Source organism: Peromyscus eremicus, chromosome 11 (genome assembly GCF_949786415.1).
Source record: "Peromyscus eremicus chromosome 11, PerEre_H2_v1, whole genome shotgun sequence".
Classification (NCBI taxonomy): domain Eukaryota; kingdom Metazoa; phylum Chordata; class Mammalia; order Rodentia; family Cricetidae; genus Peromyscus; species Peromyscus eremicus.
Window position 1 is genome coordinate 55,204,716 of NC_081427.1, and position 17,199 is coordinate 55,221,914.

Consider the following 17,199-nt stretch of genomic DNA (forward strand, 5'->3'; position numbering starts at 1 on the left):
CTGTTGCCATCTCTCCAGTCCCTCCTATATGGTTTACTATTGTAACTGTATCACTGAATTCCCACTGCAGTACCCAAGGATTACATCTGTTCTACACTCACCAACACATATGTGTGGATTTTTTCTTTTATTGGGGCTAATATACCTGAGGTGGTATTATTCTCTAAATTTTATCCACATTCATACATTCAAACATACACCCACACACATATAATCAGCATCTGTTATTAGCTACTGATACCTAATTTTCTTTATGTACATCATACACTATCATGTCCTAGTAAAAGCCAATATATGCGATTGTGTTTTGGCTATCCAACTGGATTCTAAGATCCTTCTTTATGCCTATAACTGCTCAGTATTAAAATTGCACATGCGCACACACATACACATACTGAAGAAGGAACCAATTATGTGTCCAATTTATGATCAATGTCAGTTCTACTTCTGCTCTTTTTATGCCTTACTAATCTAGAGAAGCAGTCTAGCAGGGAGGCATGGTGACATATGCCTTTGATCCCAGTACTTGGGAGGCTGAAGCAGGCAGATCTGTGAGCTCAAGGCTGCCTGATCTACAAGGCAAGTTCCAGGCCAGACAGGACTACATTTTTAAAAAAAGGAGAAGGAGAAAGAGGAGAAGGAGAAGGATAGAGGAGGAAGAAGGAGGAAGAGGAAGAGGAGGAGGAAAAGAAGGATAAAGAGGAGGAAGAAGAGAAGGAGGAGGAGAGGAAATGTAGCAAAGTGGGTAGCAGTTTGAGCTCTGATCTGATACTGACCTGAGTTCAGATCCCAGCTCTGCCTTTTATTAGCTGTAATGTTTTAAACACTCTAAACACTGACTCCTTATCTGTAAAGTGGGGATGATACATGCTGTGAGAATAAGCGTGCATGTAAAGCACTTAACCAGCCTAACAACCACAATCCAATAACAATCATTATTATGTTCATTATAAAGTCAATGAATACTATAAGTTATAATGGCAAATAATTTCTCTAAAAATACCTACTTATACAAGGTAAATGTTAGAAAATGCTGCCAGAATCTGTCTGGACTGAGCAGGTATGGTAGCACATACTTGCAACCCCAGTACTCAAGAGTATGAGGCAGTAGGATGGCATGTTCCAGGCAAGTCTGGGCAACACAGTCAAGACTGTCTTAAAAAGCTTTTTTTTTTTTCACTTGGACCAATTCAATTTTGAAGTGAAAAAATTAAAGGTTCAAAAGCTTTACTGTAAGATTCAAGAAGCCTAACATATGTATTACTTATTGCCACAAATATTGATATAGTGTAAATATTAGAGCATTAGCAACCTTGCTATGTTCTATTAAAGTTTTTAGAGTCAATGCAGACCTAACTCTAATAAATTGATGGCTTTCATTTTTTCTAAGCAATTTGACATCTGGCAGAGAAGACAGGCAGGTTCCTTGATGCAGAGATTCTGTTGTTGAGATTTCAGGAAAAATTTCCACATTGCATAGGAAGTATAACATGGTTTTTCTGTTTGTCTTTTTTCTTTGAGACAGGTCACTATAATTCCAGGTTGGCCTGGAACTCACTATGTAGCCTGCATTAACGTTAAACTCACATCAATCCTTCTGCCTCAATCTCTAAAGTACTGGGACTCCTATAATAACATATCAGAATACCACACAACACTGAAAATAATACACACACACACCAACAGTGATCAGTCTCTATCAAAATATAAAATAAGATACAAACAATATTGCTTCACTTATAAGGACAGAATATGCAAACTAATGCTAAGATTAACGTAATATGTTGGAGTATAGGGAACATAGCTCAGTGATAAAGCACGTTTAGCATCTATCTACCAAGTCCTAGGTTCAATTCTGAGCACACACACAATAAAATCAAACTAGGACTAGAGAGATGACTCAGCAGTTAACAGTACTTGTTGCTCTTGCAGAGGACCTAGGTTCATATATCAGCACCCACATGGCGGCCAATAATCATCTGTAACTAGTTCCACAGGATCCCAATGCCTTCTTTTGACCTCCCTGAACAGTAGGCATACATATAGTAAACACAAATATATGCAGGAAAAACACTCATACAAATAAATGAATAAATAAATCTTAAAAGGAAAAAACTCAACTACAAAGAATGTATAGCTAAATAGAAAACAGGATGGACAGATAAACAGAAAACAGAACATATAGATATATAATAGCATACAGGCAGTTACTATTTCACTTGTTTGTGGGTGGTAGACACATTGGCGTTCATTTTCACTCACTACATTTTATATATTACATATGTAATTTTATATAAAATTTCACAATAAATCTGTCAAAAAGTTCCTGAACACTTACAGAATTTTAAAATAAACTATTTACTTGTTCAATCAGGGCGTTCCTTGCTTCAATAGTCTCCTTCAGCAATTCCGGATCACTTGCTTCCAAGAGGGGTTTTCTCTCAAAGTCTTTTCCATCATCAGAGTTAGAATTCCAAAGAAGTTTTTCTTTGTTTACTACATCCACCACTCCTTTGAAAGTTTTGGCTTCACCAATTGGCAGCTGTAAGTCAGAGCGTGCTTATATTGTTAAATGATACAAATGTAGAAGCCCACCAGCGACAAAACCTACCATTATACCGTTTTCCTCAAATCTGAACTGTTTCAACCAAAATCTTTAGCTGTCCTTACTTAAGGTTTGAGTTTGCTTCAAGAGTGTGTGTGCCACAATAAATTGATGGGGAAATAGCAGAATGGGATATCAATTAACCCATTACCTGTAGAATCAGAGGCTTCGCCTTTAACTTCTCCCTGATGCTTTCAACCGCATAGTTAAAACTGAAAAAAGCAAGGTCACCTGTTAGAAACACAGTAAAAGCCTCTCAAAACAGGCTTAAGGACGTTCTCTAACATAGCACTTTATTCTCTGTAATGCTCACTCTGTCCGTTTCCAACAGGGCAGTATCTTAAACAAACCCGATAATTCAGGCATTGCCCTCCTTATCACTACAGACACTTAAGTCAGTCAATGAGTACTTCTACAGACTACAAGAGATTCCAAGTGGGAAAGGTTCAAAATTAGTAAATGTTACAGGTTGCTATGCCATTAGTAATCAAGGGTACTTTAAACAGAGTTGCCAAAGAAGCCATATAACCACAAAACTACACAACTGTGGTCTTGGGGAATGACAGTCTAACTTTTACCACACTCTCACCACTGACCAAGATAAGATGTCTTCCTACATTTCCTCCATAATCCTTAACATTCTCAATTCATTCCTGTTCACATTTCACCAACTCCTTCATAAATTTTTGATTCTCTGTGTTGCCAGAAAAATGTATCTATAAATGAGCCTTGATGCAGTCACTGCATCTCAGTGTCAATCATTTTCTGCTTTACATACAGAACATTCTCCTTCCCACTTCCCTTTTGCTGAGCTTAATACCCACTAACTAAAGAAAATCAGAAGATACAGAAAGACACCATTCTCTGAGTTAACGATAAGAAACAACCCTATTCTCTAACTGTAGCAACTAGGAGGTCACAGCAGCCTTCAGGAGCAAAGGGGGGATGCTGCAGAGCTCCAAAGAGAATCAGCAGCAACAGCAAGACTGCACTCCATCAGGATTCTACAAAATGTGCTACACAGATCCGCATGGCTCACCACATAGCAGATCTCAACAACAACTGCTTTGAAAATTAGACTTTCAATTCCATAAAATAATTATACTTTATAATTATATATCTATATTATATATAGTTAGATAGATATATATAGATATCTAAAGCATATAATTATACTTTAGAATTGCTTTTTCTAAACTTCAGCTATATGACATGACTTCTTGCTTTGCTTTCTAACCTTAAAGCCTAGGAAGCACTCTTCACACACCTTGCTCCTGTTTTGTCCATCTTGTTTAAAAAACAGATCCTGGGTATCTTGTGTTTGTCAGCTTGCTTCCACACGGTCAGAGTCTGTGCCTAAAGCAAAAATTGGAGAAAATGCTGTGGCTGTTGTGAGACACGGGGTGAACAGATCCATGAATCTGTGGTAATATGGAATTGGGCCTGATGCTGGCAGAGAGTCAGAACCTCTGCAGTCTATTTCCAGGGACCTTTTTTTGCTCCCTGGAGAACACAACAGAGAATATGATGAAGAGATTGGAAGATACTTCATGCTGCTTGAGAACAGTGCTTCTTTTTAGGTGAACTAGGTTCCCACACAAAGTGATTCAAAATCCAGAGGAAACCCAGAGCTCTCAAAGGGGAACTTAAATCACAACCAGAAGGCCTACTTTTGTTTCACGTCATTTTTCCTAGTCTGTAACAATGAACTGATTTGTTTTAATTACTGTTTTTTTAAACAGGTCTCAAAAGCCTAGGCTGGCCTGGAACTTGCTACACAGCAAGGCTGACCCTGAACTCCCAATCCTTCTCGTCCAACTCCAAGTGCTAAGAGTACAGGCAGGTGCCACCACATCTCCTAATGTCAGCTTTTCATAGGAAAAAGGGATTCTGCCTTGAGGAATAAGTAAGAATTAAAGCACTATTATGATAAAAATCACATATTTCACTGAAATATTTGAATGTTCATGTGAACCAATAAAATGTGAGGGATAGACTACTACCTATATTAATAAGTAATTCATATATGCTTTTCGTATAATTGATTTCATTCCTACACACATTAAGTTTATAAATAGAGTCTGATTCTATTAAATTATCTGTACCTCATGGAGTCCTAAGGCCTGAGCAGCATGAGAAGTCTATGAAATGTTCAGCTGTTTTTTGTTTAGGTAAAATTTATACACAACAAAATCCATAGACCAAGCATATAGATAGGAGTTTTGATAAGCACCAGACCTTGTGTAACTACTACTCAAATCAATCCATAGAACATGGTGTTACTCTAGGAAATTTTCTCCTATCTCTCCGGCCCTCTGTGAGAAACCAGTTCTGATCCATCAGCACAGGCACATTTCTATTCATGAGTTTCATATAACTAGTATGGCTTCTGACTTGTCCACCTTATCCCTTTACACAGACAGATCAACTTCTCTATCAATCAGGGGATATGCACTTAGGTAATTGTAGCTTGGGGGCTGCTATTGAGTCTAGCCACTGTAAACATTCTGAACAAACCTCTGGTGGAAGATAAGGGAGTACTGGTGTATTTTATTTATTTGTTTGTTTGTTGAGATAGAATTTAACAAACCTCTGGTGAAAGATAAGGAAATATTGGTGTATTTTATTTATTTGTTTGTTTGTGTTTTGAGGTAGGATTTAACAAACCTCTGGTGAAAGATAAGGAAGTATTGGTGTATTTTATTTATTTATTTGTTTGTTTGTTTGTTGAGATAGGATTTAACAAACCTCTGGTGAAAGATAAGGAAGTATTGGCTTGTTTGTGTAGTTATTTATTCATGGGTTTTTTTGACACAGGGTTTCTCTGTGTAGCCCTGGCTGTCTTGGAACTCAGCTCTGTAGACCAGGCTGGCCTCAAACTCACCTGCCTCTGCGTCCTGAGTGCTGGGATTAAAGGTGTGTGCCACCACCGCCCAGCTGAATTATTGGGTTTTAGTGTAGGTGCATATGTAACTTTATAAGAAACTGCCAAACAGCCTTCTAGAGGCAGTGTATTGTCTTACTATCCTATCAACAACCGTGAGCACCAGCTGAACCCCCCTCATCAATATTGCTATTGCTCTTTTGAATCTGAGTCACTCTTCAGAGTACAGAATGGTATCTTCTGTTGATACCTCCTTCTCAAAAGCCCTGCATGGGGACCAAGTACATAAGTGGATATGGCTGGGTCACAACAGTAAGTTGGAGACATGGTGATAGCTGCATTTATTTCCAAATAAGGATCTTCTCCTAAATAACCAATTCTAATGATCACATTCAGGAAATTTTAAGCTTCACATATATTTTCACATAGTATATAATTCAGATTTCTGTTTTCCTCAATGATGTCTTCTAATTTATTTTAAATTTAGGATCCAACCAAAGATTTAAAAAATAGATTTAGTTCTCATGATTCTTTAAAATTCTTTTATCGGCCGGGCGGTGGTGGCGCACGCCTTTAATCCCAGCACTCGGGAGGCAGAGCCAGGCGGATCTCTGTGAGTACGAGGCCAGCCTGGGCTACCAAGTGAGTTCCAGGAGAGGCGCAAAGCTACACAGAGAAACCCTGTCTCGAAAAACCAAAAAATAAATAAATAAATAAATAAATAAAATTCTTTTATCTAGAACTAGAGTTTTATCAAACTCTCTGTGAGTTTGAGCCTAGCTTCATCTATATAGCAAGTTCCAGACCAGCCATAATACATAATGAGACACAATTTGAAACAAAGCAAAGCAAAACGAAACAAAACAAAAATGAAAACAGTGTAATTCATTCTACTAGCAATAAACTCTATTAACAAATCCATTTTCAGAATTTACTCAAGGACTTCAGTGCACACCTGCATGTAAGAGGGAGAAGGCAGAAATGCTGCACCTGAACTTAGGTCTTCAGACAAGCCAGGGAGGTACTCTAGAAACGAACTATAGCTCCCCACCCAAGAGTCGTTACATTAATTGTGAGGAGATAGCTATTCATGTGTCGGCACTGCCACAAGTGCTGAGTCCCCTCTCCACACTGTCTTTTAAGGATGCTTCTAGAGCCAACAGTCTACGAGGTAGTGTCTCCTTTGGGAGAGAAACGTAGGTTTGCTGACTGCTGTAGAAAATACACACTGTCTGTCCTCCAGAGCAACATGGAGGAATGCTAACTGCACACTGTAAAATATTTCCATTCCTCTTAGTCTGTCATATGACCAGCTGGCCCTGACTTCTTTCATGCCACTCTCTAGACTAGGACTTGGGGGGATGTTGACTCGGTGGTTACTACATGTAGACTAATAAAGTCCCCTGATTCTCACCGGCGGTTACTACATGTAAACTAATAAAGTCCCGATTCTCAACTAGTGACTTTGTGACTTCTGAAAGAATCCATGAAACTAACGCAGAGGAACTTATTAGTTTGAAATCAACAGAATCCCAGGCTCCTCACAGTTCCCAACATCAACCTTCATATTTTCTAGAAGAAACAAACTTTCTTTTCATTGTGAAAAACCTGAGATCCCATTTCATTACTAAATTCCAACTTCCTTTAGCCACAACCTGATTTATGTGGATTTACCAAATAAAGGGATTTAGTTAACCAATTCCGATACGGTCTACATTTTTAACCAATCCCACTGTGGTCCTCCACTGAGTCTGCCAGGCTTCAACGTTGGCACTGCTTTACCTCTACACCAGCGGAGGCATCAAACACAGCCACTGCACCGTCCAACACTCTCAAGCAGCGCTCAACTTCCAGGGTAAAGTCCACGTGACCTTAGAAAAAATAAGAAGTACTTAAAATCTTCAAAAACAAAACAATCCCATGGGTCAGCAATATCACTCGTGAGTGTATATACAAAAGAATTGCCTCAAGAAGCTATTTGTACACCCATATTCATAGTGAACAAACAAACAAAACATGGTATAGACAGTGGCCTCCCCACACCACGGTTCTGAATCTGGAGATGCAGCTATGGGCTGAGAAGACTTGGAAAAATGGTGTCTGTTCTAAACATGGACAGACTTTTTTCATGTCATTATTCTCTGAACAATATAAAATAACAACTATTTACAAAACAATCACTTATATTTGGTGCTGTAGGCATACAAGAGGATGTATATGGGTTATATGGAAATATTACACCATTCTACAAGTGATTTAAGCTTCTATAAATTTTGATATCTACATGGGATCCTAAAATCAATTCCTCACATGGAATATCATACAGCCTTAAGAGGAAAGAATTCATGTTACGTGAAGACTTTATATTAATTGAAATGAATTAGCCAATCACAAAAGGATAAATACAGTGTGATTCCACTTACAGGATGTGTCTAGAGCAGTCATGTGAACAGATGTAGAAAGCAGGACGGTGGGGACGGGGCAAAGGACAGCAGTTGTTTACTAAGTACAGAGTTTCAGTTCTAGAAGATGAAACACTCTAGAGAGCTGGTTCACAGTGACATGAATATAATAAATGTGATGGAGCTGTACACTTAAAAATGGCTAAGACAGGAAATTTAATGTTTTTGATTGCGATTAAAAAAACAAAAACCAGAAAAACAGCCTCAGTGACACAGCAGCATCTCTGCCTGGTGAAGCTGCATCATACCTGGTGTGTCAATCAGGTTGACCCTGTACCCTTTCCAGTCAAATGTCACAGCTGCTGACTGGATGGTGATGCCTCTTTCTCGTTCTTGAGCCATAAAGTCCGTCACTGTGTCTCCATCATCGACATCTAATCAGGAAAAATAGGCCACAGTTTAGTTCAAAACAAGCACACCTTACTGGTTCTCAGCATCTGTCCAAAATACTCAGTTAAATACCTAGAGTCCTTTATTTTCTCTATATAAAATCCTCATAAGAGAAAAAGCTTTTTCAGGATTAGTAATTCTGTTATGAAAGTCTCTTTTTTAAAAAATTCTACTAAGGGTGGCAGTGGCACATGCCTTTAATCCCAGCACTCCAGAGGCAGAGCCAGGTGGATCTCTGTGAGTTCAAGGCTAGCCTGGTCTACAGAGTGAGTTCCAGGACAGGTTCCAAAGCTACACAGAGAAACCCTGTCTCGAAAAACAAAAAAAAAAACAACAAACAAACAAACAAACAAACAAAATCTATTAAACCACACACTTTCACTTTAGCCCTAGCTTGATGTTTCTTGCTCCCTCTGTGCCCCACATCCCTTGCTAGGGGGTAGAGTAGCTCAATGGAGCCCACTGATTAAACTCCCTCCTAACTTTACTCCTGTTCCTACCATCCTGATTATCTGGTCTGCACAGTAAAGCTAACCTGCCAGCATTACCCTTACACGCTGTTACCAGGACAAAAAGAAGCAGGATGTAAAATCTAGTCCAGTTTGATAATGCCAAGTAGCAGCCACATGGCATGAGGAACAGAAAACATCCTTCCCAAGTTAAGTTACCCTTTACAAGGACTCTCACTGCTAAGTTTTCCAGAGCAAGGATTTGTCTGCAAATAAAGCCTGAGGTAAAGTCTTCAGTATAAATCCAGGCATAAACTTAATCCTGAAAGCTCACTCAAATGATTCTTGAATCACACCTTTTATTCTGACTAAATTTATAGGCAATAAATACATGAAAGTTATTTTTATCATTCAAAATTCATGAATTAAGATATCAAACCATTATACTACCATTTACATCAACAGAAGATCCCTAACATAGCATCTAGCTTCCCTTCACACACACACACACACACACACACACACACACACACACACACACACACACACACCCCTAAATGCCAACATCAGGGAAAATAAAGAAATGTATTTGCAACAACTCTAGCTATCCTGTGTAGCCCTGACTGGCCTGGAATTCACTATGTAGTGCAGGCTAGTCCTGAACTCATGGAGATCTGCCTGCATCTGTCTCCCAAGCACGTGGATTAAAAGTGTGCACCACCACATCTGGCTGGTGTTATTATTCTGATCAACAATACAAACTCTGGATCATCAAGCTGTACAGTTTAGTTTTTAGGCCTACAGAAATCTAAAATAAGTTCTTGATGCTTCAGATTTTGAAGTATTTCCAATTTCCAGTTTTAGATTTTCCAAAACAGGAATGCCCAATTAGTGACATCCACGTAAATATTCCTAAACTAAAAATTGTAACACCTGAAATATTTCTAATATCTCACAATGGATAAAGGATACTTAACCTATATTGACTTCAAATACACTTAAAACTGGTTAAAACTTTTTATAATTTTAAAAAGTTGAAACTTAGAAACTATACACTCACTTCAGGCATCCAAATTGGGGGTGTGAGGGAGGATTACCATCAGACTTATGAAACAATAGACGCCTGACAATGCCCCACATCTTGCTGTCAATTGCATACTCATTTAGAATAATGAAAAACCCAGGTGGCCACATGTTTAAGAATCTACCATCATGAAGACTAATCCTAAAGTTCTTTTCCTCTATTAAGCATCAAGTCTGTTCCATTTCCAAGTGTCTAGGAAAATGGCTCCCAATAGGAACGTATCATAAACTAGATCTCCTGAACCTACCATGGAACTCAGCCAGCGTTACTTAAAAACAGTAACCCCTGATCTAGGCTCATGCGAATAACACTTTTAAACTCAGTCTCTCTCTCTCTCTCTCTCTCTCTCTCTCTCTCTCTCTCTCTCTCTCTCTCTCTCTCTCACACACACACACACACACACTCACTGATATGTACACACACACTCTCTCTCTCTTTTTTTTTGTTTTGTTTTGTTTTGTTTTTTCAAGACAAGGTTTCTCTGTGTAGCTTTGTGCCTTTCCTGAAACTCACTCTGGAGACCAGGCTGGCCTCGAACTCACAGAGATCTGCCTGCCTCTGCCTCCCGAGTGCTGGGATTAAAGGCGTGTGCCACCACCGCCCAGCTGATATGTACACTCTCATACTTTCACTCTTTCATACACACATGCACACAGATCTACTCACACACACAGACATGAAAATGAAAAATGGACCAGTTGGGAAGAAAGGGGTCAGCAGGACGGTGTGGAAAGAAGGTAGTGATGGATGAAAATACTTTATATGAGCACATGAAATTGTTAAAAAAAATAAACAAGGAATGCACAGAAAAACTGATGAAAATAAAACTAAAACGCTGCTCTGGGGAACCATGGTGCAAGCCTGCTAAGAATTAACTACAATTTACAAAAGCTACAATTGAGCAGTAAACTGCAGACCTCAGAAAATACAACACTAAGCTAAGGATTAACAAATCGTCTCCTTTTCCATAAGAGAATTTGACCTTAACTTTCTAGTTTTTTTCTTATATAAATCAGACAATAGAATTATGTCAACTATGTGGCTAGGACACACACACACACACACACCGCAAAATAAAACCTACCTTCTTACTGGTAAACTCTATTGACTTGGAAAGAATTGCAGTTTGGAATTATATACCTTGGGCTTCCCTGAGTGGGGTATGGAATGTCCCTAATGTAAATCCTGGAAACTGTAACTGAGTCTTCTCACTAGGACGCTCTTGTACAAAGAAACATCTAATGCTAAATGTGTTTCTGTCCTACAACCTCCCAGGAGGCCAGTGTCAATGAGGCCCATGACAGCCCTGAGGGACTCAACGCTCAGTTCAATCTCAGAAGACCCTCTGGTGGTGTTGCCAGCTACCTTATCTTAATGTGTCCTTTAGACATCAGAGACTCCATGCCATACTCTAGTTGATTTCTTTTGCTAGTGGGGTTGGGGAGAAGAGAATCCATTCTAACCTCCCAATGCTCTTGTGTATCCAGAATAGTACAAGATTCGTTCTGTGGTGGTAGTTTTCCCTGCATCAATATGAGCCATAATTCCAATATTACGAATTCTGTTTAAAAGGGGAAAAAAGGCATGCATTACGAGGTGCATATTACAACCAAAATATCTATGCTGTGCAAATTTTAAAGGTGATTAGTATTCTTATAATATATGTAATTATGTACAAAGACAAATGCAGAACATTTGGGTTTTATTATCAGCATATATTAAGTATCCATAATAATGAACTGTACTATGACATTTTCATATATGTATGTGATGTACTTTGGTCATATTCACCCATACCACCCTCTCTTGTTCCCTACCCACTCCCACTGATGTATCCTACCACATTATCAGACAAAATAGCTAAGTAACAAAAGGGTTAATTACAATCTTAAGAATATCTTATATACATTTGTTACATTAAACAATCTTAATATTTAACTGAGAAAAAAAATCTCTTGAGATCCGTCCTAACATTTACATAGAGATTACATAAGTCACTAGGAAAGCCTGTCCAAGACGACCTGTAACCTTCCTCAACAGCCTAGGAAAGCAGTGTAATGGCAGTACTCACTTGGCCACAGGAGGGTTAATGACAGAATGAAGGGATTTGACATCATTTCCTACTACACCTAATAGGAAGAGAATTGAAATCAATCTGTTAAATTAATAAAAATTTCTCTGTAATTTATAAATGAAAACATACAAATAATTTAAAACAAATACGTCTCAAATTGAGCTAAATAAAATGCAATTATTTAAGATTAATCTTTTGCCAATACATAAGAAAGTTATAGTTGATAGTAGAAGTTCTGGATACCAATTTCTTTTTTTAGCCCGCACCTATGAACATCAATTTCTAAATCAAATCCTTAAAACAACACAGATTTATTTCAATCAGTGACTTATTACACCTCTATTTACAGAACTGTAGCATTAGTGTTGGTAACAATATAATAGAAGGTCACAGTAGGTCCTAAATAAGAGGGAAACTCTAAATGTGCAGTCATGTAAATCTGTGTTTTCAAGTCTTGAAGCATTCAGAGTGATCAGCTGATCATGAGCTGCCATACAGGTTAGAGTCTCCCTTCCCTCAGCTACGCCAGGCCTGGTGCCTTTAGAGACAGATAGATGCCTGAGTGGAATCAGTCGCAGAGGCTGAAAGACCCGGAGACTTCTAAACAGCTAAGCAGTGTTTCTCTTTTGTCTTCTTTCTTTAATGTTTTCTGTGGTTGGTTTGCTTTGGCTTGGGTTTTTTTGAGGCAGTGTCGCACTACGAAGCCTTGGTTGGCCTGGAACTTGATATGTAGACCAGGCTGGCCTCAAGCTCACAGAGATTCTCCTGCCTCTGAATTCTGGGGTTATAGGTGTGCACCACTGCACCCAGCATTTAGTTAAGGTTTTGAGGCAGAGTCCTGTATGTAGTCCTGCCTAGAGTTGGCCTCTTGAGCCTTCTGTCTCAGCCTTGTTAGGACTAGAATTTTAATGTGAGCCACCACACATCCATGTGGAATTTCTTACGTGAAAAATGTCCACAATGATCACTCCATGCTAGCCTAAGTTTCAGGAACTTTATTGAAACAACAACAGTTTTACTTGTGAATTTAATTTCTACTTTCATGCAATTTAAAACAGGTCTTCTAAATTTCTAACATAGAAAGTTTTAGATTTTTAAAACCTCATTGGGCAATCTAAAGACCAAAAGACAAAGTGCATGCCACAGTTAGATTAGCAGGGGCAGAATACAAGAGCCTGAATACAGACTACCAATGTAACCCACGAAATTCATATATCCTTGTAAATCAACAGCCAACCAGTATTATTTCATTTCATTATTTGCACACAATAAATATGGTATAAGAGCAGCAAAGGAAAAAAAATTAAGCTATTTTCATCCAGTACTGTATGTTTGCTCACTTCAAACACAGGACGGCCATGAGGAATGAAGTGGTCAGTTCCTGGACATTCCAGATTCTAGCAGTCATGCATCTAATTTAAACTATGCCAGATAAATATGTACAAGCTCCTTCTAAAACTTTTCAAAATACATTCTTCTAGTAAAATCTCTATTGACAGAAAGCATGTTAACATAAAAATCAGCAATGAACTAGAAAGTAAGTATTTTCCAGGTGGGGTACAAGCCCACAAGCAGACTCACACACTACATGAGGAGCCCGCTACCAAACCCACCACTCTGCCTCAGCTCAGCTCATCAGAGGCCCAGCAGAGGAGGAGCATAACTTCACTAGGACCAATTCCTCCTCGTATCTACCAAAATACTCTCACCTAATAATCTCAAGGAAATAGCCAAGAAGTTAAAAATGGGTTAGAAACCCCTAAAAAACAAGATTCTTTAAGAAAAAGAGCATGAAAGAAATGTGAGAGAGGAGAAAACAAGCTTTTCAGGTAAAATTAGAGGAATCTAACATCTGTACCTGGTAGGGAGCTGTAGTTTCTTCTAAGAGGCACCCAAGTCTTTGATCTTTTTAAAATTGCTCTTATTCTACAGTAACACATGGTCTAGCAGAGAGAAAAGGAAATGACATTAATTTTATTTTGGCACTCAATATCAAAAGTGGAATATAGAAATACATATTCTTGCTGGTGTAGTGACGCACGCTTGTAATCCCAGAAATCAGGAGGCTGAGGTGGGAAGATGCAGAGCTTGAGGACAGCATCCACTATAAAATAACAATCTCTCGCTGGCGGTGGTGGCGTACGCCTTCAATCCCAGCACTCGGGAGGCAGAGGCAGGCGGATCTCTGTGAGTTCAAGGCCAGCCTGGGCTACCAAGTGAGTTCCAGGAAAGGTGCAAAGCTACACAGAGAAACCCTGTCTCGAAAAACCAAAAAAAAAAAAAAAAAAACAAAAACAAAAAACAAAAAAAACTCTCCATATCCTCTTTCAAGAGAAATATGCATTGCTCAGAATGCTACTTGAGTTATTTTAAACTAGCAAAATGAATTGACAGCCTAATGACTGCTGTAGCCCACCGAAGTTTCCTAGTGGCTGTACCTAGCAAGGGGGAGGTCTTTTGCCCCTCCTCTTGGCACTGTTATAAAAAGCCCTTTTGAGTAAAGTTCTGGGCCAGTGGATAAGAATTCAGGCCCACCCAAGGCTGTCCTGTGTTTCTGTTTCTCTCCCCTCTACATTTGTATCTAAATCTCTTATCCCTCACTCCTCAAGAGTCCCTGGGGTAAATAAATGTGGGAGCTGGTCTCCCACAAATGACAAGGCATGTGTCATCTGGGTTACAGGCTCTCCAAAGCTCCCTGCTGGGTCACTGCTGGAGAAACAGCCAAACACACTCAGTTCCAGCAGGTGAGGGACAGAGGGCATGGTTCCGCTTGAGGACTCATATTTGCACTACATACTGAAAATGTGAGTTTACAAAATAATATATGGAGCTCTAGCCTTACAGGGAAGATGCTGCCCCTGAAACATGAGGCAAATGTCAAACTGCCTCAGAGAAACTGGCTTCCAAGAGCTCTGCAGAAAGTTTCACCTTAACTATTTAACAATAGTGTTGTATCTTGACATACTGTCACAGACCTTTACTTCACAGATGTTTCAACTTAAGGATACTTAAAAATATATATACACCATACTCTTAGTTAGCAGTGTAAAGGTAAGCATTAACTACTGTTATTCTTGGAAGAGACAGGAAACACCAGTCTCCTCCAAAACAATTGACATTTTATTACCTCATGAGAACAGCATTTAATTTTGTCTGATGCTCTTTTCATTGCTAAGGAAATTTTTAAATTGCATTTCCAATTAAATTAAGGTAGTTTGACCAAACTAAATTTGGAATGATAAGCTATACTAAGCCTCTGAGAAAAAAAAAATTAGGCTAATAAAGTACAATAATTTTTATAAGAAAACACTTACACTGAATACTTTCTCATGATTCACTGCAAAAATCCTCCAGTGGGTAAACATTGTGGCCCTCTAAAATGTTATTCCTGGGGGTTGGGGATTTAGTTCAGTGGTAGAGTGCTTGCCTAGGAAGCACAAGGCCCTGGGTTCGGTCTTCAGCTCTGGGAAAAAAAAAAAAAAATGTTATTCCTGAAAAAAGAAACAAACAAAATTATAAAACTAAACATATACATTACAAGTCAGTAAGGCGTATATAAGAACTAGGATTGTACGTTTTAGAAAATAGGAATAATTTTAGCTACCAAAAACTCAATGCATCATTCAAAAAGTCAAACTTTGTATGAAATGAAATAAACAGTTCTTAAGCTTAAACTGTCCCCCTTAAAAAAAAAAGGCACCTTAATTCTTAGCGCTAGGAAAGGCTGAGAGTTTGGTCGATACCTGTAACCCAGCCCTGGAGAAGCAGAGGAAGGAGGCTTGCCAAGTTTGAAGCCACCTGGCCTACATAGCAAGACCCTATCTCAAAGAAAAACAAACCAACAAAATGCCAAGATATAACTGAAGCACAACTTTAAATTTTTAAAAATTAAAAAAATAAAAATCTATTTTAAAGATATAAAATTAAGTATTTTAAATATTCTCATGTAAACTTGGTAGTTTCTCATTGACAACAAAAGCCTATCTACACATTCTGATTTTTTTTAACCCATAAATATGTGAAAATAGAACACATAGAGATATACCAAAGTGAGCTGTCTTCCTGTGATTAGAGAAACAGAGAAGCTCTGCTTTATATTCACTAACCCCGAGGTGTCGCTCCCAGGCGGAGCATTTGCTCAGTGTGCCCGAGGTCCTGGGTTTGACTTCAGCACTGCAATAAGCCCCTAAACCCACATTTACCAAGTCTTCACAGGGCTCCAAGTACAATATCAAAGTGTGACTAGAAGACAGAAGTATCTAACACCCTGGCACATGGGGAGACAATGATAAATCAGTTATGCAGGAAGTCCTGCTGAAATTGTCTTCCTAAGCCTGTATGTAATCTCAGAAGTCACCAATTCCTTTTACCTTATTTCCTACATATGTCTTGAATCTGTTCCAAATGTCAAAGTCCAAGCCTCATCTTACCTCTCTAGTTGCTAAAGTACGAGACACTTGTCTTCAGTCACTGACCCAGTGCTGTCAACAGAGAAAAGCTGACACACTATCCTTGCTCAAGAGACACAGGTAATGACTGTCAGAGAGGCACAAGTGACAGCTAGCAGATTGACACTGCTAAATATTCTTTTTTTATGTTTTGTTTTGTTTGTTTTTCGAGACAGGGTTTCTCTGTGTAGTTTTGGTGCCTGTCCTGGATCTCAATCTGTAGACCAGGCTAGCTTCAAACTCACAGAGATCCGCCTGGTTCTGCCTCCCAAGCGTTGGGATCAAAGGTGTATGGCACTGTCGCCCGGCTCAATACTGCTAAATATTCTAGAATCCACAGTGCATCCACCTCTGACAAAGAAAAGGTTGAAAAACTCCTTGCAACTCACTGATTCTCAAACAGTAACCTACAGACTCTAAGATTGTTAAGACCTTTCGAAGGCCAAAATTAATAATAATACTAAGACATTAACTATCCTTTTCAGTATTCACATTTATATTGGTTGGGTGGTAGGCAAAGCAGGGGCCACCTTGGCATATATACAGACACTGGCAGCAGAATATATTATTGGTTAGCCAGAGGTGGTGGTGCACACTTTTAATCCCAGCAGAAGCAGCTGGATCTCTGGGAGTCCAAGACTAGCCTGGTTTACATAGTGAGTTCCAGGACAGCCAGGACTATAGAGAGGCCCTGTCTCAAACACCCTTGCTGGGAAGAAAAAAATAGAATATATTATCAGTTGCTATATTATTAATGATCAAACAACTAATAATTTCAATCAAGAATATGCATGCTGGGCTGA

General features: G+C 38.9%; 1 protein-coding gene across 3 annotated transcripts in view; it reads right to left on the bottom strand.

The window, feature by feature from the left end:
• Gfm2 (GTP dependent ribosome recycling factor mitochondrial 2) overlaps positions 1–15,443 on the bottom strand; it is a 32,995-nt gene extending 17,552 nt beyond the window's left edge. The window contains exons 1-9 of one of the 3 annotated variants that reach the window (XM_059276266.1): positions 15,263–15,443; positions 13,807–13,891; positions 11,946–12,003; positions 11,338–11,435; positions 8,200–8,325; positions 7,272–7,360; positions 3,873–3,961; positions 2,757–2,817; positions 2,363–2,542 (exon numbers count right to left, since the gene is read on the bottom strand). In XM_059276266.1, the coding sequence (XP_059132249.1) occupies positions 2,363–2,542; positions 2,757–2,817; positions 3,873–3,961; positions 7,272–7,360; positions 8,200–8,325; positions 11,338–11,435; positions 11,946–12,003; positions 13,807–13,891; positions 15,263–15,313 (837 nt within the window). In that variant the 5' untranslated portion in view covers positions 15,314–15,443. Of the gene's footprint in view, positions 1–2,362; positions 2,543–2,756; positions 2,818–3,872; positions 3,962–7,271; positions 7,361–8,199; positions 8,326–11,239; positions 11,436–11,945; positions 12,004–13,806; positions 13,892–15,262 lie in introns of those variants that run through there. The other 2 variants (XM_059276265.1, XM_059276267.1) reach the window with 2 other exon arrangements.
• Between the last annotated feature and the right edge of the window lie 1,756 nt (positions 15,444–17,199).